This window comes from Pan troglodytes, chromosome 1 (assembly GCF_028858775.2).
Source record: "Pan troglodytes isolate AG18354 chromosome 1, NHGRI_mPanTro3-v2.0_pri, whole genome shotgun sequence".
Classification (NCBI taxonomy): Eukaryota; Metazoa; Chordata; class Mammalia; order Primates; family Hominidae; genus Pan; species Pan troglodytes.
Genome location: NC_072398.2, coordinates 1,239,259 through 1,262,865, shown reverse-complemented (window position 1 = coordinate 1,262,865; position 23,607 = coordinate 1,239,259). Strand labels below are relative to the sequence as shown.

At 43.2% G+C, this 23,607-nt stretch overlaps 2 protein-coding genes across 6 annotated transcripts in view; both read left to right on the top strand.

Annotated features, from left to right (window-relative positions):
• The window catches only part of LOC104004828 (uncharacterized), a 225,911-nt gene extending 213,451 nt beyond the window's left edge, over positions 1–12,460 (top strand). Inside the window, exon 3 of one of the 3 annotated variants that reach the window (XM_063809193.1) lies at positions 10,834–12,460. The gene's annotated coding sequence lies outside the window, so the exon portion shown is untranslated. Of the gene's footprint in view, positions 1–8,596; positions 8,872–10,833 lie in introns of those variants that run through there. The other 2 variants (XM_063809207.1, XM_054675119.2) reach the window with 2 other exon arrangements.
• A 281-nt stretch (positions 12,461–12,741) lies between these two features.
• Positions 12,742–23,607, top strand: part of TRIM58 (tripartite motif containing 58) — a 61,137-nt gene continuing 50,271 nt past the window's right edge. Inside the window, exons 1-4 of one of the 3 annotated variants that reach the window (XM_016942353.4) lie at positions 12,742–13,249; positions 16,196–16,291; positions 20,255–20,485; positions 23,540–23,562. In XM_016942353.4, coding sequence (XP_016797842.3) covers positions 12,830–13,249; positions 16,196–16,291; positions 20,255–20,485; positions 23,540–23,562 — 770 coding nt within the window. In that variant the 5' untranslated portion in view covers positions 12,742–12,829. Of the gene's footprint in view, positions 13,250–16,195; positions 16,292–18,408; positions 18,496–20,254; positions 20,486–23,539; positions 23,563–23,607 lie in introns of those variants that run through there. The other 2 variants (XM_009441849.5, XM_054675072.2) reach the window with 2 other exon arrangements.

Sequence of the window (23,607 nt, the reverse complement as noted above, 5' to 3'; positions counted from 1 at the left end):
CTTCCTGTAAATTTTCCTTCCCAAATGTCTTGCGTTTGGGAAGCCTGAAGATGCCGTTTTTTTTGTTTTGTCACCGTAGAGGATGTATGGCTGCTTGCTAAGACACTATTTCAGCAAGGCCTCAAAGCCACTGCTTCCAGACCGTCACAGCAATCTAGGTGAGCCGTTTTCCTGAGAGAGCTGCTTTCTTTCTTGTGATGGGCATGACATGCATAAATAAACATGCTTGTTTTTCTCTTGGTGATCTGTGTTTTGCTCATGAAAATCTGTCCTAGCAGTGAATGTAATGAAAGTCGAGAAGAGAAATTCTTTTTTTCTCTCCTTCACTAGGTATTCTCAGCTTCATGCCTGAATCACCCATGGTGCCCTTTCTGCCAAAGCATTTCCTCAGCATGTCAATGGGCTGGATTTCTCTCCCCCACTTTAAAAAGACAAAACAGAGAAGAATGTCTAGAGGCTTTGCTGTTCTCTGAATACTACCTGCACTTTCCTGCTCCCTTTTCCCGATGCTTTCCCTTCTGGAGGGCACTGTCCCTCCCTGCTGCTCCTCGTCCTCCGCCTTCTTGCTCGCTGGAATGCACTATGATCAGGATGTTTTTCTTGCCACTGCCCCAGAACGGCGCAGCTGTGCTGGCGTTGCCCTCCAACCACCCACTGCATTCCTGATCCTCTTCATCTGTGGCATCATCACACCGTTGATCCCTCCCTCTTCCTGGATCCACTGGTCACTTAATATCCACAACTACGTACTCTCTTAGATCAGCGACAGCCCTGGTTTTTCACACTTGTACAGGGCTTCGTGTCTTTCAATCTACCTTCATTTCCTTCACAGTTTCAGGCAGTCTCTTGACTTGAATGCTGTCACTTTGCTCTCAGCCCTCAAATTTATGTCTCAAGCTTGAACAGAAGCGTCCTGTAAAAACTGCCCTATGTGAAATGCTCACTCATGACTAGTCAGCATTTGCAATTTAACGAGACCTAACTTAGCTGACCAGCACTCCTGACTACCCCAGCCTCCCCCATCTCCATCCTCCCACTTGCTCAGACCAGAAACTCTGAATTTGACTCTTGTTCCTTTCAAACCCAATGTCCAATTTTCCAGCAAAATTGACTGGCTCCACCTGAAAATGTATCCAGAACTGATCTGATCACCATTCACTACCACCATCGCTTGCTCCCTGGAAAAGTCACCACTATCTCTCATCTAGATTGTTGCAATAGTTTCGTTAAAGCACCTCCACGTCCAGCCTGCCCCACTCAAGAAAGCAGTCAAAGAGAATATTGTAAAACACGGGAGAGTTTTTGCAGGGAACACAGATGTACTGTGAATTGTTCCTGAAAAGGAAGAAAACATTGTGACTAGACAATCCACATATTCACCTCTGCAGTTTCCACTTTGTCAGAATCCATGTTCTGTTGACTTGCTGTTTCTGTTCTTCATGTCTGTTGCAATTCACTATTTCTGCTCTGTTCTACGTTCTCCTCTCATGCTTGGCCAAAGTCACTGGGAATATTATTTTCATGTAGCCAGGAAATAATTATATCAAGAGAAAATAATATCTTAACATTATTGCACATGCTAAAAAGAGTATAATACTGAATGTGTCATATATATTGAACTATATAGTACTTGATTTCTTCAATAAACCTTAAGAAACAAAAACAAAAAACCAACCAACAAACAAACAAAAACAAAGCCTTGACAGGTTACCCAGCCCTGCTTGTTCTCTCCTCCCACAGCCTCACCAAACTCTTAGTCTACTTTCTTCTTGGTCCGTTCTGCACCCAGTGCTTCCGCCTCCTTCGTATTCTTCAAGTTACCTGAAACTTGCCTCGTTTTCTCCTTAGCATGTTTAGTTCCCTGCAATGTTGTCCTTGAACAGCTTTGTATGGCTCATTTCTCATGTCCTTCCAGTCTGCTCAGATAACACCTTCTTCTTTAGGCCTGATCTAACTACTCTTCTGCCATTCTCAGAATTTATAAGAGTCAAGATAAAAGTGTTAAGTGTATGTTGGTTTGAAGGCAAAATATTCCAGCAGTTCTGGCTTGAAAACACTGAACGAAAACTAAGAGATGTGAGAAAATTGTTATTTGATCCACATAGATTGATTTATTCACATAGATTATTTATTCAGCCGGGCACGGTGGCTCACGCCTGTAACCCCAGCACTTTGGGAGGCCGAGGCGGGTGGATCACTTGAGGTCAGGAATTCAAGACAAGCTTGGTCAAAATGGTAAAACCCTGTCTCTACTAAAAATACCAAATTTAGCCAGGCGTGGTAGGGGGCACCTGTAGTCCTAGCTACTCAGGAGGCTGAGGCAGAAGAATCACTTGAACACAGGAGGCGGAGGGTGCAATGAGCCGAGATTGCACCACTGCACTCCAGCCTGGGTGATAGAGCGAGACTCCGTTTCAAATAATAGTAATAATACTACTAATAATAAATACTCTTGGTAAAACAACAATGCTTTCTTGGAAAATGGTTCCTTTTTGCTTTGGCTTTCACTTAGTATTTTATAAGCATATGACCATGGTATTCAATTTAAAATGAACATCCACAGAAAAATAAGTTAAACATGGAGAGCAATGAGGGTCTCCTTGATGAGACCACAGTGAAAACAAAACAGCCCTTTATTACAATAGACTAAGTTTACAGGACACTGGGCTCAGTTCCTAGTTTTCTAAAGTACCTCCCGCAATTCATATCCAAATGCACAAGGAAAATGAACTGTTGTATAATCATCGCTTCATGGTTAAATCCTTTCAGTAATGAAGAGCTCACCACCTTTTGAAATCCTGATTTTTTTTTTTTTTAAGAGACAAGGTCTTGCTTCGTTGCCCCGGCTGGAGTGCAGTGGCACAATCATAGCTCACTGTAATCTCAAACTTATAGGCTCAAGTGTCCTCCTGCCAGGGTGGCTAGGACCACAGGTGTGTGCCACCATGCCTGGTTAATTATATATCCACATATTTTTTGTAGAGGTAGAGGTCATGCTATATTGCCCAGGCTGGCCCTTAACTCCTGGCTCCAGTGATCCTCCTGCCTTGGCCTCCCAAAGTGCTGGGATTACAGGTGCTCTGGGCCTGATTACTTAAATACTGACTATTTCCAAGTGCTAAAATTACTTTAATTACATTGAGCTGGAAAAAAAAAATGCTTCCCAAAAGACTGGGTTGGCTTTAGCACTAGGGCAACAAGGGTAACCTCAGATTTAACTTTGTAGCTTTCTTTGAAATAAAAATAATTACGAATGTTGTTGTTGTTGGGGGCAGTGGCTCATGCCTGTAACCTCAGCCTTTTGGGAGGCCGAAGAGGGTGAATCACCTGAGGTCAGGAGTTTGAGACCATCATGGCCAACATGGTAAAACCCCATCTCTACTAAAAACACAAAAATTAGCCAGACATGGTGGCGGATGCCTGTAATCCTAGCTCCCTGGGAGGCTGAGGCAGGAGAATCACTTGAACCCAGGAGGCAGAGGTTGCAGTGAGCCGAGATCATGCCATTGCACTCCAGCCTGGGCAACAGAGCAAAACTCTGTCTCAAAAAAAAAAAAAAAAGAAAAAAAAGAATGTTGTTGTTCTTAGATGCAATCTTGCCCAGAGTAAACTAAATGGCCTTTTGACTTCTTGAGAACTCTTGATTAATTGTCTGTTATTACAGTTTTATAATTTAGGCAAGATCATTTACTGTTTCCATAAAGATAGAGAATCTGCAAAGGCTAAAATTGCCTTGATAATGATGAATAATTTATTGAAGTCGATGTATTTTTAGAATCCAACATACACAATCAAAACAAGGACATTTATGTTATTTGACAGTAAAATACACACCACGTTGATTTTCTTCTTCTCTGCATGAACTGCCCCTACCTGTCTGTTTTCCCGGCGTCCAGAGCGCTAAATGGCCCCTGCTCTAGGCAATGTCTACCGTGCCCTCCTGTAACCCAAACTCTTACTGTGCTTTCTTTGTGAGATCTGAAATTTGCCATCTTCTGCCGGTGTCTGACACTGGGTAAAGCCAACTTCTCCTTTCAATAGCCTTGGGTTTCTTGGGGACCTGGCCCTTCTGAGAATCTTGTTCCCCAGATATTATTCTATAATTTGACAATCAAGTCAGAAAACAATCAAATCAACCTTTTGAGATTCAACTCTGCCCACTGGGGCTTAGATGATGATAAAATATTTGAGACACATGGACACATGCAATTCTTCCATTCTTTTTGAAAAGGATTTATTTTTTTAATTTAACTTAAGATAGGTCCCAAAAATGTTGACCTAAAATCTGAATCAAACAAATGGAGATTTCTCTAAAATCCAGCAAGCAGACACTGAGTGGGTGAGTGAGCCGTTCTGACTGAAAACATAACAGGTGCTTTTTGCTGAATGGCATTTCCTCTGCATACCTTAATTACAGACGTGGCTAAATGGAAAAAATTATGACCACAAATTAATTAATTCATTCAATTAAAGCAATCTGTAGCAAAGATCATTCTAAATTTAAATCTGTCAATTTAACAAAGAAAATGCAATATATAAATTGGTCTGAGAGGCTATTAGGCTTGAGTTTTAGAAGAGAAGTTAAAAAATAAAATATTTTCTTTTTTTTTTGAGATGAAGTCTCTCTCTGTCGCCCAGGCTGGAGTACAGTGGCATGATCTCAGCTCACTGCAACCTCTGCCTCCCAGGTTCAAGCAATTCTCCTGCCTCAGCCTCCTGAGTAGCTGGAATTACAGGCATGCGCCACCATGCCCAGCTAATTTTTTTGTATTTTCAGTAGAGATGGGGTTTCTCCATATTGGCCAGGCTAGTCTCGAACTCCTGACCTTGTGATCCTCCTGCCTCGGCCTCTCAAAGTGCTGGGATTACAGGCATGAGCCACCACTCCCGGCCTAAAAAAGAAAAGATTTTCAACCCATTCGTAATATAGCAGGATTTTTTTTTAATTCCAGTATATAGAAGTCTAATTAAGAAGAGCAAATTTATTAATATTTCTAGTTAAATTTATATATTTTAGTCTAAGAGAAAATATTAAAGCGTTGAATAAATAAATGTATAAAAACAAAAAATCACATATTTTGTTTGGTTATAATTCATTTATTCAACAAATACCTACCATGTGCCTGGAGTTCATTCAGGCATTACGATACAACAGTGAATCACACCATGTTATAGTCTGACAGGATTTATGATTTATTGATGTTTGATTTAACCAATATGCATTTTTTCAAGATAATATGATTCATATGTATAGTTTTTAGAAAATTTGGAGGAGGAAAGACAGTGCAGAAAAAAGTACATCTTTTTAAATAGTCATAGAACTGTCTTTCAGAGTTACATACCTAATGTCTTGCCTTCCAAACTCTTCGTGTCCCACATACGGGGTAGAACAACTGGGTTACTACTTATACAGCCTGTATCTTGGCTTTCTTTGCAGCAAACTTTATATAGCCTGAATCTTGGCTATTTTGCAGCTACTTTTCCAGTTAATTCCTACCATAGCTCTTTTCTCCTCCTGTTAAATTAAAGGGAAAAAATGAATAAAGCACCCTTTATGGATTGTGTAACAGTCCATTGTCTGGGTGGTCTTTTCATAGCTTATCACAAATCTAGCTCTTGTAATATCTGCATGTTTGCAGAGACAGGCATGACCCAGCCAGCAAAGATTATGTATCCACTTTCTTTTTGGTTTTTTTTTTTTGAGATGGAGTCTCACTCTGTCGCCCAGGCTGGAGTGAGGTGGCGCAACCTCGGCTCACTGCAACCTCCGCCTCCCGGGTTCAGGCAATTCTTCTGCCTCAGCCTCCCGAGTAGCTGGGATTACAGGCTCCCGCCGCAATGCCCGGTTTATTTTTGTATTTTTAGTAGAGACGGGGTTTCACTATGTTGGCCAGGCTGGTCTTGAACTCCTGACCTCGTGATCCACTCGTGTCGGCCTCCCAAAGTGCTGGGATTATAGGCGTGAGCCAAATAACAAAACTTCTGTACTCATCAGCAACAGCTGAGAAAATGGAGATAAAAGGGTGCTCAGGCCTGCAAAACCATCAAGGCTTAGACTCGAGAGAGTACCCGGCAAAGGGTACCTGGAACATCAGCCATGTACACAACCATAACCAGAAGGTGTTAGGCCCTCAATGTCCAAGGACAATCTTGGGCAAGATGGTTGTTTTTAACTTAGAACAACTCTTTCGAATCCAATAATTGAATAAAACTGGTGAGTTAATTGAAACAACCAGCCACAAAAGGTAAATATCCAATCTAGAAATCAACAATTATTCCTTCTCAGTCAGCCACATCTTAAAGTTCTCAGATAGTCTGTTGTTATCTTCACAAACCTCCTGGCACCTAATTGGGGAGAAAGTCCTCACTTCCGTATATCTCCAGGTAAAACACACAATGGAAATAAGGAAACTTCAGAAGAATTAGCCCTGCAGACAATTAAACAAAAAATATGTCCCCAAAGATTTGCATTTGCTTTTCTTTCTTCCATGTGGATTAATTGATTGGGAAGCCAAGGGTTTGGATGAGCATTTGTTGAGTGTGTATTAGATTCCAGACACTCCATGTATAATGCTTTATATAAGCCTTATAAAAGGACCCTTTTCGTCGCAGAAGGCATAGGCAGAGAGACTTACATAACGCACCAGGGTCAGAGGAAGGGTGCATTAGAGCACTATTGTCTGAAGGCAGGTCAGCTGCAGCTTCATTGTCTGAATTTCAGTTTAATGCACTGCTTTCAAGACAGTTACGGAAATTGCGGGGATTGTATTAGCAGAATCTAGTTCAAAGGGCATCTAAGGAAACGTGTAAATATTAGTTATGGGAATGATGCAAAGTTTCTGGTTCTGCTAAGTAATTCAGGAGCTAGTAAGAGGGACAAATGAGGGAGAGACCTGATACACGAATTGAAGAGAATTTCTACTGCCGAGTGGTAGACAAGGTCAGAGGGAGAGGGAGTTGACAAGGAAAGCCATTCCGCAAGGGCCCTGGGAGAGTGTTGGAGATGGAGCCACTTGGATTGGTACTTCTTATCAGCATTTTCATCTAGGAAGATCTGCTTTTCAGACAAATTTTATTTTTAAAAATAATTTTTAAAAATTTACTTTTCAAAGACTCAACTTGCATCGTATTACCTTCTTTACTTACATACTTTGAAAAATGTGCTCATTTCTTTCAAAATTGAGGTTAACGTTTATAACTATTTATTTGGAGGGCTTTGCCTCTTGCTATTTCCACTATTGGGAACCACCTCCCTTCAAATATCATCATGAATTTGTTCCTGCTTTTCTTCCTACCCTGCCATCAATTAAACAAATATATATGCTTCTTATCTTTCTTTAAATCTTATATAAAGCAGGAGAAAATACTATTTTATAACTCATGCATTTTGTCTTCTTGTGCTATGGAGTGTGTTTGCGGAAGATTCTTGAATTCACAGACATTCTTAACACATGTCATATAACTATGAAGAGCCAATACGTATTTTTTGTATCAAACTAATTTACACAATAGGATTTACACAAACGGATTTAACACAATATGGAACACTGGATCCATATTAGCCCATTCATTGCAGATTCATTGCGGAAGTCTGTATATCTGGAAAAATGCCTCAGTGCCTTTCTCCTCCTCATTTTACGCAGAATAGAGATAGCAAGGGGGTGTTGAGGGATCACTTCAAACTCATTGCAGAGCTTTTGTGGGCTTTCCTTGGAGAAGTGGCTAGAGAGGCCTACTATGGGTGTTTGTGCATTTATCAGCTGGAACAATGCGATCTATGCAAATACAGTTGGATCTGGGCTGCCTCCAAAGGCTATCAGAAAACCCCACAACTTTGCTGTCCCATTCCAACCACCCCAGCCACCCTAGAGCATCATTCGGACAGACAAAGCCTCTAATTCACGGTAATCCACAGGATGTCAATGCTGGCAACCACTGGGAAAGAGAAAAGTAGGGTCTATATACCACATCCAGTGGTGATAATGGTGAGTGTCATTGATATCCATTGCCTACCAATAAAGACTAAACTGTTTGGCATAGCATACAAAATTAGCCATGATCTCTTTCCCTGCATTGCCACCTGAGTGGGAGCCACATCCAGCCATACTAAAAATACAAAATCAGTCAGGCGTGATGGCATGTGTCTGTAATCCCAGCTACTCAGGAGGCTGAGGCAGGAGAATCGCTTGAATCCGGGAGGCAGAGGTTGCAGTGAGCCGAGGTCGTACCATTGCACTCCAGCCTGGGTGACAGAGCAAGACTCTGTCTCAAAAAAATAAAAAAAAAAAAGAAAGAAAAAAAGAAAAAAGAAAAAGAGAAAAAAATGCAGGGTTCAGTTGCGTGAATGAGGTCCTTTTAAAGCCAGAAGCAGGGAGGAAATGCTGAGTCAGCGGCTGCTAGTCTTGAGGGCTGTGCTTTTATTTTTGGCATCGTGAATTTGCCAACCCAATAGTCCTATAGACACACACACACACACACACACACACACACACAGAGAGAGAGAGAGAGAGAGAGAGAGAGAGAGAGAGAGAGAATTTGACCCTTCTGGTCTTAGAGCTTGAAACTTACTTTTGTTTTATCTGAGTTCCTTCCTCAGGAAAGGACCACCAGCCCTCTTGAAAAGTAAAGTAACAAAGAACTGAAACTTACCGGATCACCCCAGGTCATCTCAACCAGATAATGAGATGCCAGTCCAGTCCGCTTATTCAACATGATTGCTTCCTTACCCCTCCCTAGTTCCTCTTTTTCCACAGTGTTATATTTCTTCCCTGCCTCTATGAGCCTCTAATTTTAGTCAGTCAGGGAGATGGATTTGAAACTGAGCTCCTATCTCCTCTGCTGCAGCACCTGATTAAAAGCTTCTTCTTTGGCAATAATCGTTGTCTCAGTGATTGGCTTTCTGTGTGGAGAGCAGCAGGACCTAGACCGAACTCCTGGTTTTTGGTAACAAATTGGGCTGATTTGGGGGCTATGGAGCTAGGAGATTGTGAATCCCCAAAGCTGAGGCAAAGGGTTTGGCCATGGAGAGCTGAGAAACTCCGTGAAAAGGGTTCAAAGTAGGGAAGAAAATATTGCTGTCCTGAAGAAATGGTTTCAGGAGCCCAAAGCCATGATACCAAAGAAATTACAAAAAAGAGCAGGGAGGAATAATGGTCAGATGACGTCAGATCCCATATTTTAATGATGTCACAGAAGGCAGGACACAACTGAAGACGAATATTAGAGAAGGAGGATGGTTGCAGGTGGTATTAGCTAAAAGATTTGCAACTCTGCAACCTGCAAATGAGTCGCAGGGTGGAGTTAGCCTATAAATTCAGGAGTGGGGTGCATTAGAATTTGGTCGTATTGGCATAAACCAAGAGGTGCTTTATTTACCCCAAAAGAAAGCTCATGAGAAAATACAAATTTAAGTTAGAGTATTCCCATTAAACCAGAAACTGCCTGGCGAGGCACTCCACATAGCATTTGTAAATACAATGACATCTAGATATAATCCAGTCCACGACTTACCTGCATGGACGTGCTGTAAGGGAAATGTGTGTTTCTAAGAACAATGGTACCGATGTCATTCCTAGTCAACCAGTGTCAGAGACAAAACAGTTTAAGCTCAGCAACTCTAGAACCAGCAGGGGAAGAAGTGAGCTCGCCCACTCTGTCACACCCTCCTGAAAACCACAGTGACCCCCAACATCAGAAGCCAGGGGCCTTTCCTTAGGATCGTAGGCACTAGGAAATCTGAATTTAAGTGAGCCTAGTTATCAACTGGCCCATACATTTGAGTAAATGGATTGTTTTACTGTGTCTCGTTATGCCTGCAAAATAGAAAAATGCTCCCGCATCTGCCAGAGTTATGGAAAGCCAGAGCAAGATCATATATGTAAAATGCAGAAAAACATGGATTTGACATTTGACATAATATAATCATCTTTGAACTTCCCTCTTTCATTAGCTCCTATGATAAACTGTCCTAATTCTGTTCATTCACTTATTAACTTGTTTAATCAGTTAGTATGTGTGGAGTGTCCATTTGTGCCAGTTACTCTTCAAGGTCCTGGGGATAGATAGAGCAGTGAACAAAATAGAAAAAAATGTCTCTTCCTAATGTAGCTTACCTTTTGACTCACCATCCTTCCATTCACTTCACTATTTCATTTCCTTTTCTTCAATTAAATATATTTGCTACATGGCCGGGCGAGGTGGCTCACACTTGTAATCCCAGCACTTTGGGAGGCCAAGGTGGGGAGATTGTTTGAACCCAGGAGTTTGAGACCAGCCTGGGCAACATGGCGAAACTCTGTCTCTACAAAAAATACAAAAATTAGCTGGGCGTGGTGGCGGGCACCTGTAGTCCCAGGTACTTGGGAGGCTGAGGTGAGAAGATCACTTGAGCCTGAAAGGTAGAGGCTACAGTGAGTCAGGTTGTGGCACTACACTATAGCCTGGGCAGCAGAGCAAGACCCTGTCTCAATATATATACGTGTGTGTGTGTGTGTGTGTGTGTGTGTGTGTGTGTATTTCCAACATGCCAGGACCTATATTAAGTGTCTACTATCTATTAGCTCGTTTAATACTCTGAAAGGCCTTATATGAATGACACTAACACCTCTTCACTGCACGTCAGAAGAAATGCAGGGCAGAAACGCGGCACAGCTTGCCTCAAGCTTCTCAGCAAGTGCCACAGCCCTTAGTCCGGAGCCAAAGTCTGTTTTTCTTTGCTAAGCCTTCTGCTCTTTAGCTTTTTTCTCTAATGCCACATCTTTCGTGTTTTGCTAATACAGATCCATGTGTGTTCTCCAAGAATCTATTCGCTTTAATTGTGCACTTAACCTTTAGGCCTCAAGATCATCTGCTCTGCCTGTCGCCAGAGATCCAGCCCAAGAGTTTGTCCTTATAATGAAGACCCACAAACCCCACAGGATCCCCAAGGACCTGAGTCATCTGGCCCCGCCTCTTGCTGCAGCCTTATCTGCTGCCACCATATTCTGGCCCAGCTTGCCAGCCTGCCTGGCTTCTCAGTGTCGTCTGGGTATGTCTTGCTCCCACCTGCTGAAGTTTACCTTGTACCCTTCATGGCTTCTGGGGGCACGGCCTTGCGGAGCCCCCCTTCCTGCTGGCCAGCTTGTGTTCACCTATCAGAGGTTTGCTCGGAGACCTCAGGTGTCTGCCCCCGACCCTGCAGCCTCGTTCAGAGTCCTCTGTTATATTCCTGCAGGACTGGTGAGCGACCTTCCTTGCAGTTATTGGTTTGTCATTATATGTTTGCATGATTTCATATCCACCTCTTCTAGTTGATCTTAAGGCTCCTGGAGAAATGGGGTCCCACCTCTTTTCCTTAACATGTGTATTTTCAGTACCTGGTGCAATGTCTGAGACTCCTGGCTGCAAACAGACACAATGTGTGCTCAGGGACAGATTGATTTTCCACAGGCACACCCCACCATCACTTCAAACTCCACCACACTAAAGTTATTTTGCACAGATGCAGACACTGCCTCAGACTTGTCGACTTTCTGGACGACATTAGAGACTTTAATGTACTTTATCCTGATTCAGCCTTCCACTGGATGAAGTAACATACTCTGTCAAATCATTTTGCTCCTGTCTCAGCCTCCCCCATCTGGCAGGTACACCACTGAGAGGCTAAGCTTGAATTATTCCTCTGATGAGTATCTCTATAGCTTTGTCATCTCCAAGACTGGCTTTGCAACAATCCTACAACACGTGTGTATTCCTTATAGGATCCTCATTGAACTAGGCCAGATATTTATTTAAATATTTAGAATTATTTTTGGCTGGGCTGTAAACCTATAGTTACACACACCTATGCAGGCATCTTCCCGTGTCAGGCGGTGTCTCATTTCTTTATCAAGAGGTAATTAGTGCAAGAGAAAAAAATGAAGTTTGAAAAAAACATTTAAAAATTGATTATGCCATATAAAGGGGGAAAGCCTTTTAAGAAACGATTATGGCATGAGAGGACCATGGAGTAGCTCAGTAAACAATGGAAGGGGCTCGGAGGGTGGAAGGCGGGCGAGGGATGAGAGATCACCTAATGAGAACAATTTACGCCATCACAGCGATGCCTGCGCTAAAGCCTAGACTTTATGCAGTGTCTCCATGTAACAAAACTGCACTGGTACCCCAGAAATCTGCACTAAATCTATATAATGATGATGGAGGCTGGGCGCGGTGGCTCACGCCTGTAATCCCAGCACTCTGGGAGGTCGAGGCGGGCAGATCACCTGAGGTCACGAGTTCAAGACCAGCCTGACCAAAATGGTGAAACCCCGTCTCTACTAAAAATACAAAAATTAGCCGGGCATGGTGGCGGGCGCCTGTAATCCCTGCTGCGTGCGAGGCTGAGGCAGGAGAATCGCTTGAACCCGGGAGGCTGAGGCTGCAGTGAGCCGAGATCGCGCCACTGTACTCCAGCATGGGCGACAGAGCGAGACTCCCTCTCAAAAAAACAAAAACAAACAAAACAAACAAAGATGGAAGGAAGGAGGGAATTTAGCAATTCTCCAAATCTACTGACAGTGAAAACAGCATATGAGGAGGGATTCCAGTTAGAAATGCCCAGTTTCCTGGGTGTGTGTGTGACGGGGGCGGGGGGTGGGGGGGGAACCATAACGTTAATTTTATCCCCGACATAGGGAGCGCCTGAGTGGTGGCTTTTCACCGGGTGTGGCTCGTCTGAGCTCTTGAACTGAAGCCAGCGGACACCACCCATCGGCGCCTGCTTTCCTGGGGCGTGGGCTCCTCCCCCTGTGCAGACCGCGAGGGGAGACGGTGCGGGCGGCCGGGAGCGCAGCCCTCCGGGAGGCGGGTCATGGCCTCGGCGCCGCCCGGGGAGCGGCTGCGCGAGGATGCGCGGTGCCCGGTGTGCCTGGATTTCCTGCAGGAGCCGGTCAGCGTGGACTGCGGCCACAGCTTCTGCCTCAGGTGCATCTCCGAGTTCTGCGAGAAGTCGGACAGCGCGCAGGGCGGCGTCTACGCCTGTCCGCAGTGCCGGGGCCCCTTCCGGCCCTCGGGCTTTCGCCCCAACCGGCAGCTGGCGGGCCTGGTGGAGAGCGTGCGGCGGCTGGGGTTGGGCGCGGGGCCCGGGGCGCGGCGATGCGCGCGGCACGGCGAGGACCTGAGCCGCTTCTGCGAGGAGGACCAGGCGGCGCTGTGCTGGGTGTGCGACGCCGGCCCCGAGCACAGGACGCACCGCACGGCGCCGCTGCAGGAGGCCGCCGGCAGCTACCAGGTGAGGCGCCCCCCGGCGGGGGCTGCGGGCGCTGCGGTGACCGGGAAGCGGGGGCGACAGTCCGGAGCGGAGCCGCCAAGGCCACCCGTCTCCTGAGCGGCTCCCACGGCCGCTCCCCCCACCCCGCGCCGTCCCCCCCGCCCACGCGGCTCACTCAGTGTGGGTCTCTTGGCCTTGGCTGTGGTAACCCCCTTTGCGACACACACCCATTATTTTACACCGTCCGCCCCTCCCCCAAGCACTCTCCTGTCCTCGAACTCGCGCTGGGCTGGTTTTTCCCGATGCGGATAGTCTGGTCCCTCAGCTGGGCTCTGGTCGGGAGGGCTGTGTGGTCCAGTTCATTCTTGGTAACAATTGTACGTCTATATCGTAAACTTGCCATAATCTCATTTGTGCAATGCTTTGCTTTTGCACAGTGTTTACATTAAATGAGTGTTGTCACCAAAGCAACCCTCGGGTATGGGCGTTGTTAAGAAGAGTGTGGAGCTGGGTACGGGTTCCGACCCCTCCAAAGCTCAGGTGCACGTGCCTCCATCAGCAGGGATTTGGGGACTTAGGATTCGAACATCCTCAATGAAGAGGTGCTTCATTTGGGGTGTAGCCCGGGAAGCTTAAAAGAGAAAGAAGAAAAACAAAATGGGAGTATTTGGCCCCCATAGTGGCATCTGTGAAATTGTGTGTCGATTTCTTCCTACTGGTGCCCTTCAAAAGTTCTTGGATGTTTTCTGAACACACTTGAATCCCAGCATGTAGAACAACTGCCAGCACAAAGGAGGTCTAAGTCGTCTTTACTGACATATTTAACCAAAGGACTGTCAGTCGCGCTGTAGTACATTGCAAATACTAGCTTTCTTAAAATTTTTATTTATTTATTTTGTTTGTTTTAAATTAAGGTTTAGGATATTTTCCCCTTCCTTCTCTACCAATATCTCTCTTGGTATTTCTTCTTGATTTTCATTGTCATTTGCGAGATGTAGGTACTAGTACTAGGTAATTTCTAGCTAAACTTTTCTGGAATGTTCTTGCCTTTTTAAAAAAAAGTCCAGAAACAGGATTGGTAGTAACTTTTTTTTTTTTTTTTTTTTTTTTTTTTTTTTTTTTTTGAGACGGAGTCTAACTCTGTAGCTCAGGCTGGAGGGCAGTGGCGCAATCTCGGCTCATTGCAACCTCCGTCTCCCGGGTCCTGGTGCAAGCAATTCTCCTGCCTCAGCCTCCCGGGTAGCTGGGATTACAGGTATGCGTCACCACACCCGGCTAATTTTTGTATTTTTAGTAGAGACGGGGTTTCACTGTGTTAGCCAGGCTGGTCTTGAACTCCTGACCTTGTGATCCATCCGCCTTGGCCTCCCAAAGTGCTGGTGTTACAGGCAGCCCAGCCTCTAGTGTAATATTTCTAAAGGTGTTCTCTGTATTTTCAGTAGTTCTTCGGTTAAATACCAAATAAATATTATCTAAACTCCTGAGCCTCTCAGTGAAAGCTTTCTAGGGCCCTAAGTTATGTTTCCATAGCTCTCTTGTCTTAACCAGCCAGGAAACACAGCAAATTTAGCCGAATCACTGTTTTCCTAACTGTGCTACATCTCCTTGCTTTTGCTGACAGTTTCTTTGGCCTGAGGGAGCTTTTCTTTATCTACAAGTGTCAAAGTGCTCCGTTCTTTGTAAACACCAAAACACATGCCACTTTCCCCACTGGGTCAAATGGTATCATGAATTCTACTGTTATTTTATATATAACAATTATAATATTCTCCTTTTAAAAAGCAATTGATGTGTATGTAGGATTTATTGAGTAACTTTGGGAATAGAATTTTTTGATTAAAATCCTGTTTATGTATGTATCTTTGTGAGTATTTAAAATACACATATTTACCTCTAGTGAGTGCCCTATCATTGAAGGAAGATTTAGTTCTCATTGTATTTTTACTCATTGTAAGGTTTACAACATATAGTGTTTTTTCATATAAAATATGATAACCTACCAAGTTCCTTCTGACCTAATAATACTACTAATACTACAATAATAAACCCATGCTTTATCATAAAGTAACCAATAACTTCAAGAAGTTGAAGTTATATAGAGAAATATAGAATATAGTTATATAGAGAAATACATACATATAGAGAAATATATAAATATAGTTATATAGAGAAATATATGAAATATAGAGCGATATAATAGCATCACTCTTCATCCAAACACCAATAGATGACATTTTACCTAATATCATTCTCATTTACTTCAGCCCAGTTTTAATATATTCATTACCAGCACATTTTTTTTTCAAAATTCATGTTGTTTTGTAAAATAGATTTATTTATTGGACATTATCATTGTATGTCTAGTCATTAAACATTCTGTAACATCTTATTTTAATTCTATCCAGTTAATATAATTTTTTCTCCCCTATCTTCAATGTTTTAGTTTAGTTATGCTATCGTATATAACAATGCAGTGAGCATACTTTTAGATAAATATTTGATTGTATCTGGTATTAAAATACATTTAAGGAGCTAGGCACAGTGGCTCATGCCTATAATCCCAGCACTTTGGAAGGCCGAGATGGGAGACTCTCTGGAGGCCAGCAGTTTGACACCAGCCTGGGCAATGTAGTAAGACCCCATCTCTACAGAAAACAAAATTAGCTGAATGTAATGATGTGTGCCTGGAGTCCTAGCTGCTTGGGAGGCTGAGGTGGGAGGATCATTTGAGCCCAGGAGTTTGAGGCTGCAGTGAGCCATGATCGCAACACTGCACAACAACCTGAGTGACAGAGCGAGACCCTGACACTAAAACTTAAGTACATTTATGTTTAGTTTTTAATGATATTGAACATTTTTATGTGCTTTCTAGGGACTGTTTAAGTTGCCTTTGTATGTCCTCACACATCTGTGTGACGTTAGGTACAGATTGAGGGCATCTGTAACAGCTGAAATGTTCCCAAACAGGTAAAGCTCCAGATGGCTCTGGAACTTGTGAGGAAAGAGTTGGAGGACGCCTTGACTCAGGAGGCCAGCGTGGGGAAAAGGACTGTCATTTGGAAGGTAAGACCATGTTGGGGCTTTAGGAGGCTTGCCTGTTTGAAGGATCCAGATTCGGGTCAGTAATTCTTCTACCATCTTCCATTCTCCAGCACTTTTGTTCCATCTCCATATATGCCCAAGAGCACCTCAGAGCCATCCTGGGTCATCCCGTCCTCTCAAATGATATGGTTCATTTTTGTTCTTTTTGTCTCTACTGCCATCACCCAATCCAAATTATAATTAAATAGCTTTGCTAGTTTGATCTTCCTGTAAAACCCACTGCTGTATCCCTGTCACCTAGAATAGCATCTTATACTGTCGCTACTAGTTTGAAAATATTTGTTAGGTGAATGAAATAATGAATATTTCACAACTTTGTAACAGAAGAAGTGTAGCCCAAGGTGATCATCTTATATACAGGGAAATAATCTGAACGTTTAGGCTTTTTTTTTTTTATCATCTATACATACACATATTCCATTTTTTTATACCTCACTAGCTCTTTTCATTCCATGTTTCGTTCGTGCACATGTGCGTGCACGCGTGTACACACACACACAGTGATTCATACACACACAGTGATTCTCAACCTGAGGCGATACCTGCCCCCCAAGATAACATTTTGCAATTTCTGGAGATGATATTTTTGGATGTTACAACTGAGGAAGGGTGGGTGCAGTGCACCTGTCATCTAGTAGAGGCAGGAATGCAGCTTAACACCCTGTAGTCCACAGGACAGTTCCCATATCTCGTGAGGAAAAAATGATCTGTTCAAGATGTCAATAGTGTCAAGATTGAGAAACTACATATAGAAACTGTGTGTATAGTTCTATGTATTCATATAATATATTATATAATATGATATATGATAGGTTATACTTTGCAGAATATTCCTATTCTTTCTCCTTTTCCAAATAACCCTTCTTTTCTGATCACTCTATATATTTATAATTATTTCCTTCTTGTTTTCTTTGAAAATTTAGTCTTATACTCTGTCTTTATACAGATATTACATAAAGACTTTTTAAACTATATTTTTCTTTATTTACTACATTACTAGATTACAATATAGATACATACGGATAGGAAAAGATAACACTTATCCCAGAAGAAAGATGTACATTAAGGCCAGGCGTGGTGGCTCATACCTGTAATCCCAGCACTTTGGGAAGCCGAAGCAGGTGGATCACCTGAGGTCGGGAGTTCGAGACCAGCCTGACCAACATGGAGAAACCCCGTCTCTACTAAAAATACAAAAAAAAATTAGCTGGGCGTGGTGGCACATGCCTATAATCCCAGCTACTAGGGAGGCTGAGGCAGGAGAATCGCTTGAACCTAGGAGGCAGAGGTTGTGGTGAGCTGAGATCGTGCCATTGCACTCCAGCCTGGGCAACAAGAGTGAAACTCTGTCTCAGACAAAAAAAGGAAAAAAGAAAAGAAAAATGTACATTATAGGTAAATGATGTAGACAGTGATAGGAAAGGATAAAAGTTATCAATATTAAATAATATTGATGTTAATAACATTAGTACCTAACGTTACTCAGATGTGTGAAGAAATATTTAAACTTATTAACGTTGATACTGACAAACTTGTTTATCAATATTATTAACAAATATCTTTAAACTAGTAGTGACAGTATAAGATGCAATTCTAGGTGATAGGGATATAGCAGTGGGTTCTGCAGTAAGATCAAGCTAGTAAAGCATAGTTTCGATTGGGTAGTGGCAATGGAGATAAAAAGAACAAGAACAAAGCTTTACAATATTAAATAATGTTCATTACTTGCCTATAATGTACATAGTGGTAGGATGTACATTATTTAATATTGTAATATTGATTGATAATTTTTGTTCTTTTCAGGCTGAAATACAAGTCAATTGTTTTCAATCCTGGCCTGACCATAGATGTATAAAATCGGAATCCCCATATCGGAGAGCTGAGTTCCTGCATGTTTTAAGCCCTCTACAGATTATTCTTAAGTAGGGATGATACTAAGATGCCTGTTCTAAGCCAAGTAAACTTGCATGATCATTACCATCAAGAATGTATCCATGTGAGCCAAATGCAGCAAACACATTTTTGGTCAAAAGTTATTCTAAATACTACAAAACAACCTTTCCTTTTTCTCTATCTGCAGATATAGTTGTGCTCAAGAGGGTGGTGTGAAAGGAAGATGAATTGCAGGCAAATCGCTTCCCACCACACCCCCCCTCATGCCCCAGGTATGACTCTACTCTTTTCTAGTGGCTGGGTTATTTGCCCCACCCCACGGCAGCACAGCCTGTGATATGAAGAGAGCTTCTCATATTTACATGAGTTACACTTTCAGGAATCAGTGTATGGAGTTCAGACTTGGCTGATTTCAGAAAGAAGATGAAGTTTTCTGAATCTGGTGATTTAGAAAATGGTGGAAGGAGGTAGAGATGGAAAATGGAAGGAAGTAGTTAAGTCTTAGGGGATGTTTAGTTTAAAAAGGTGATAGCTCATGCCTTTTAGTCAAAGCAAGAAGTTATCACGTTTAAAAACAGGCAAATAGGCTGGGCACGGTGGCTCACGCCTGTAATCCCAGCACTTTGGGAGGCCGATGCGGGCCGATCATGAGGTCAGGAGTTTGAGACCAGCCTGACCAATATGGTGAAACCCTGTCTCTACTAAAAATACAAAAATTAGCTGGGCATGGTGCTGCGTGCCTGTAATCCCACTTACTCGGGAGGCTGAGACGGGAGAATCACTTGAACCCAGGAGGAGGAGGTTGTAGTGAGCCGAGATCGCGCCACTGCACTCCAGCCTGGGTGACAGAGCGAGACTCTGTCTCAAAAAAAAGATTAAAAAAAACCCAGGCAAATGACTTCACCTACAAGGCCGTATAACAATGTAACAAAACTGCGTTTGTACCCCATGAATACATACAAAAAATAAAATAAATCGATAAAACAGGACAGAGAATGGGAGGTATAGATACTTTAAGGGAATAATTTGCCTCTGGTACTCAGCTTAAAGTTAGTTTTTGATATACTTATCTTGAGAGAAGAAAATCTAGAAACTAAGCGTGGGACGAAGTATGTTCCTTAGGTCTATTCAGAAACTGAAGATGTGAGATTCAGGTAGAAATTGGGATTAATTCTCCGACGTGAACTCTGAAATCAGTGGCCTGAGCATCACTTAGTTCTTTCTTGGCTTTGTAGAGAACATTAGGCTTATGGTTGTGTTCACTATTACCATATTATGAAACAGCATTCATATTTTCTCATCTCTCAGCCTTTTCTTATTCAAACAAACATTTCTTCATCATTCAGTTGTTTCTAGTGGTTCTAGTGACTGATCTAGTAGTAAATAGTAACTTCTGCTGTGTGACTGCTCTATGCTAATCACTGTTCTTGTAGTTTAATAGATATTTAGCTGTAATGCACACACTCCTCTTTTTCCCCACATTTTTTAAGAGATGGAGTCTTGCTCTGTTACCCAGGCTGAAGTGCGGTGGTGCAATCACAGCTTACTGCAGCCTCGAGCTCTTAGACAAGTGATCCTCCCAGCTCAGCCTTGTGGGTAGCTGGGACTACAGGGCTTACCACCATGCCTGGTCAGTTCATTTTAATTTTTTTAGAGATGGGGTCGCATTTTGCTTTGTTACCCAGGCTGGTCTTGAACTCCTGACCTCAAGCACTCCTCTTGCCTCGACCTCCCCAAAACCTCACATTTTGTATATGGTACTGAAACTTCAGTATACAAGTGCCTTGCCCCCAAGCCTGTGGCAAAATGGGAACTCCAGTCCAACAGTATTTTTTAAACTTAATTTGGAAACTCTCCGGGGCTACTTCTTATATGAATGGACTCCAGTCTGTTCATGTTGCTAGAATGCAGCCAGTGAGTCCACAGAATTACGGAGCCCAGGGAGGTCTGGACATTGCCTTCTGCAGCACTGGCCTGTACGTGGCTGCCGGGGGCCAAGCACTGATGATGTGATCCACGGTGTCCCCGCAGGAGAAAGTGGAAGTGCAGAGGCAGCGCTTCAGATTGGAGTTTGAGAAGCACCGTGGCTTTCTGGCCCAGGAGGAGCAACGGCAGCTGAGGCGGCTGGAGGCGGAGGAGCGAGCGACGCTGCAGAGACTGCGGGAGAGCAAGAGCCGGCTGGTCCAGCAGAGCAAGGCCCTGAAGGAGCTGGCGGATGAGCTGCAGGAGAGGTGCCAGCGCCCGGCCCTGGGTCTGCTGGAGGTGAGGCCGGGTGCCAGAGAAGCAGGCAGATGTGAGACTCAGGTGACAGAGACTAGTACAATGGCTTTCAGAGACAAACACTTTGGCGTTTATGTTCTTTAGGAAAAGGGCACCCTCGAATTTACTCAGAAGGCAGCTTAAACACCCTAGAATTTACTCAGAAGCCATTCCTGGCATCAGAATCATGAGATTCTACAGAATCATATAGTTTGAGTCTGGCATGGTGGCACATGCCTGTAGTCCCAGTTATTAGGGAGGCTGAGACAGGAGGATCGCTTGGGCCAAGGAAATCGAGACCTGCCTGGGCAACATAGCAAGACCCTGTCTCAAAAAACAAACAAACAGCATATAGTTCATTTTAAGGACTAAAGAATTCTTAAAATTAAAATTAATGATTTCTGAAAACTTAAACAGCTAGGGAAAGGACAAGCTACACTCTGCTGGCTGAGAAGTAATTCCTAAAACCTCAGTTTGTCCCTGATAGCGTTGCTGTTTTTTAGGGATGGCTAGCACAGAAAGTCTGCATAATACATTTCAGTGTCACTGGCCAGAAGGATGAATAATGATTTAAATTGTCCAGCTTGAAATTGTTATATTGGATTGTAAAGCAAACACTGATTTCCTGGCCCACATTGCATGCCCGTTCCAGGCATGGTGAGGAGGGATTACGTGGACTCACGTTGCATGCCCGTTCCAGGCATGGTGAGGAGGGATTACGTGGACTCACGTTGCATGCCCGTTCCAGGCATGGTGAGGAGGGATTACGTGGACTCACGTTGCATGCCCGTTCCAGGCATGGTGAGGAGGGATTACGTGGACTCACGTTGCATGCCCGTTCCAGGCATGGTGAGGAGGGATTACGTGGACTCCCGTGCAGCTTCGTCCCAGTCTGTTTGGGATTAGAGAGCAGAAAGACGAATAACAGTGAAAGGAAATCTTTGTTTTTAATCCTCTGTGAGGCATCATGTCCCAAGTGAACAGGGAAAGCCAAAGTTGTTGATGGATCCATGTTTTCTTGATAGAAGCAATGGCAACAGAAATTTATCTGGACCGACTTCTATCTCGTCCCCAGTGGCTCACGCAGGGGGTTCTAAACTGAGTGATTCCTGTTCTCATTTGAGTGATTCCTGTTCTCATTTCACAGCTGACGCACAGATTCCACCTTTTCTGACTCAGTTCCAGGCACTGGAAGTACCATGAATATAAATAATCCTATTAACTGTACAATATTTGCAAGTACAGTGACTAAACAGTACTGATTATGAGGCAGGGGACCCTTAAATGAATTTATAAAGCCATTTAATTTGTCTCATTTTATCTTATATATATTAAATTTATATTTTATTATTATTGCTATGCTCATTTCCTTGTTAGCAAACTAAGAGTCAGAAAGGAATTAATTTTCCAAATAGCAGACAGCAAAATACAAGAACTTTGACAGTTTCTTTTCTTTTTTTTTTTTTTTTGAGACAGAATCTCGCTCTGTTGCCCAGGCTGAGTGCAGGGTGCAGTGGTGTGATCTTGGCTCACTGCAACCTCTGTCTCCTTGGCTCAAGCGATTCTCCTGCCTCAGCCTCCTGAGTAGCTTGGATTACAGGCGTGTGCCACCACACCTGGCTAATTTTTTTTTTTTTTTGCGTTTTTACTAGAGATGGGGTTTTGCCATGTTGGCCAGGCTGGTCTTGAACTCCTAACCTTAGGTGATCCGCCCACTTTGGCCTCCCAAAGTGTTGGGATTAAAGGCGTGAGCCCCTGTGCCCGGCTTGACAATTTCAACAATAGTATTTATTGCTCTGCCTGCCTTGGCCTCCCACAGTGCTGGGATTGTAGGCATGAGCCACCCCGCCTGGCATGGGAGGGTATATTCTTAAATAAGGTATCTTATCTATCTAGTTTTTTTATAAGGGCAGGATCCCACTCTGTCACTCGCGCTGGAGTGCAGTGGCTCAATCATAGCTCACTGCAGCCTCAGTCTCCTAGGATCAGGTGATCCTTGTGCCTCAGCCTCCCGAGTAGCTGGGACTAAAGGTGTGCACCACCACGCCCAGCTAATTTAAAACAAATTTTTAGTAGAGATGAGGCTTGGTTGTGTTTCCCAGGCTGTATATTTTTATACTTTCCTTTCCCTTTCTTCCCTGGTACTAATAAGCTACATTTTACCCCTGAAGGCCAGGACCAAGGCCTGACATTCCCATACAGGGTAAAGCAAATTATTCCCCTGCTTTTATGCCATTAAAACTTATCTGACTGGCAACTGTTTTTAAGGGGAGAGGGGAAATGTATCCCAAATACAATTATTAATATAATAAATGTATCACAGATATATATATTTAATAATCTACTTTGAGAAAATAATGTTACTAGTTATTAAAGGCTTCCTTTATTCATCTACTTAGATAACCTCCTCATAGGAATAGCTCTGGTATGTTGGTTCAGAGAATTAGGAATTTATAATTCCTATAAAGACATTTAGGGAAACATTTTGTGTCTTTATTTGAGGAACCTATCCATGCCCCTCAAATAAATTCTATGAGTACTTAGGATCTATTTTATCCTGTTCCGTCTGAATTACATGCAGAATGTTACTCTGTTACAATATCCAAGTAGCAGAATTATTAATTCAGAAGATAATTAAATTGATAGGTGTTGCAGGAATTAACCTAAACTTTGTATAGCTTTAAAGAAAAGAGATTTGGCTGGGTGCGGTGACTCACGCCTGTAACCCCGTCTCTACTAAAAATACAAAAAAATAAAAAAAATTAGCCAGGCGTGGTGGCGGGAGCCTGTAATCCCAGCTACTTGGGAGGCTGAGGCAGGGAGGTGGAGGTCGCAGTGAGCCGAGATTGCGCCATTGCACTCCAGCAGCCTGGGCAACAAGAGTGAAACTCCATCTCAAAGAAAAAAGAAAAAAAGAAAAGAGATTTATTGTCCCCTATAATTTTATCTTAATAATGTTTTGCAGTAGTTTCTAAGGAAATTTTTATGGGGTCTTCAGTCTGACTGTGAAAAGCAGTTCAGAGTCCAACTCAAACTGTGTTTTTCTTTCCTTTTCAGGATGTGAGAGGAGTCCTGAGCAGGTATGTGTGCTTTCTGAATTGGTGAAGGGATTGGGAGAGGCAGAG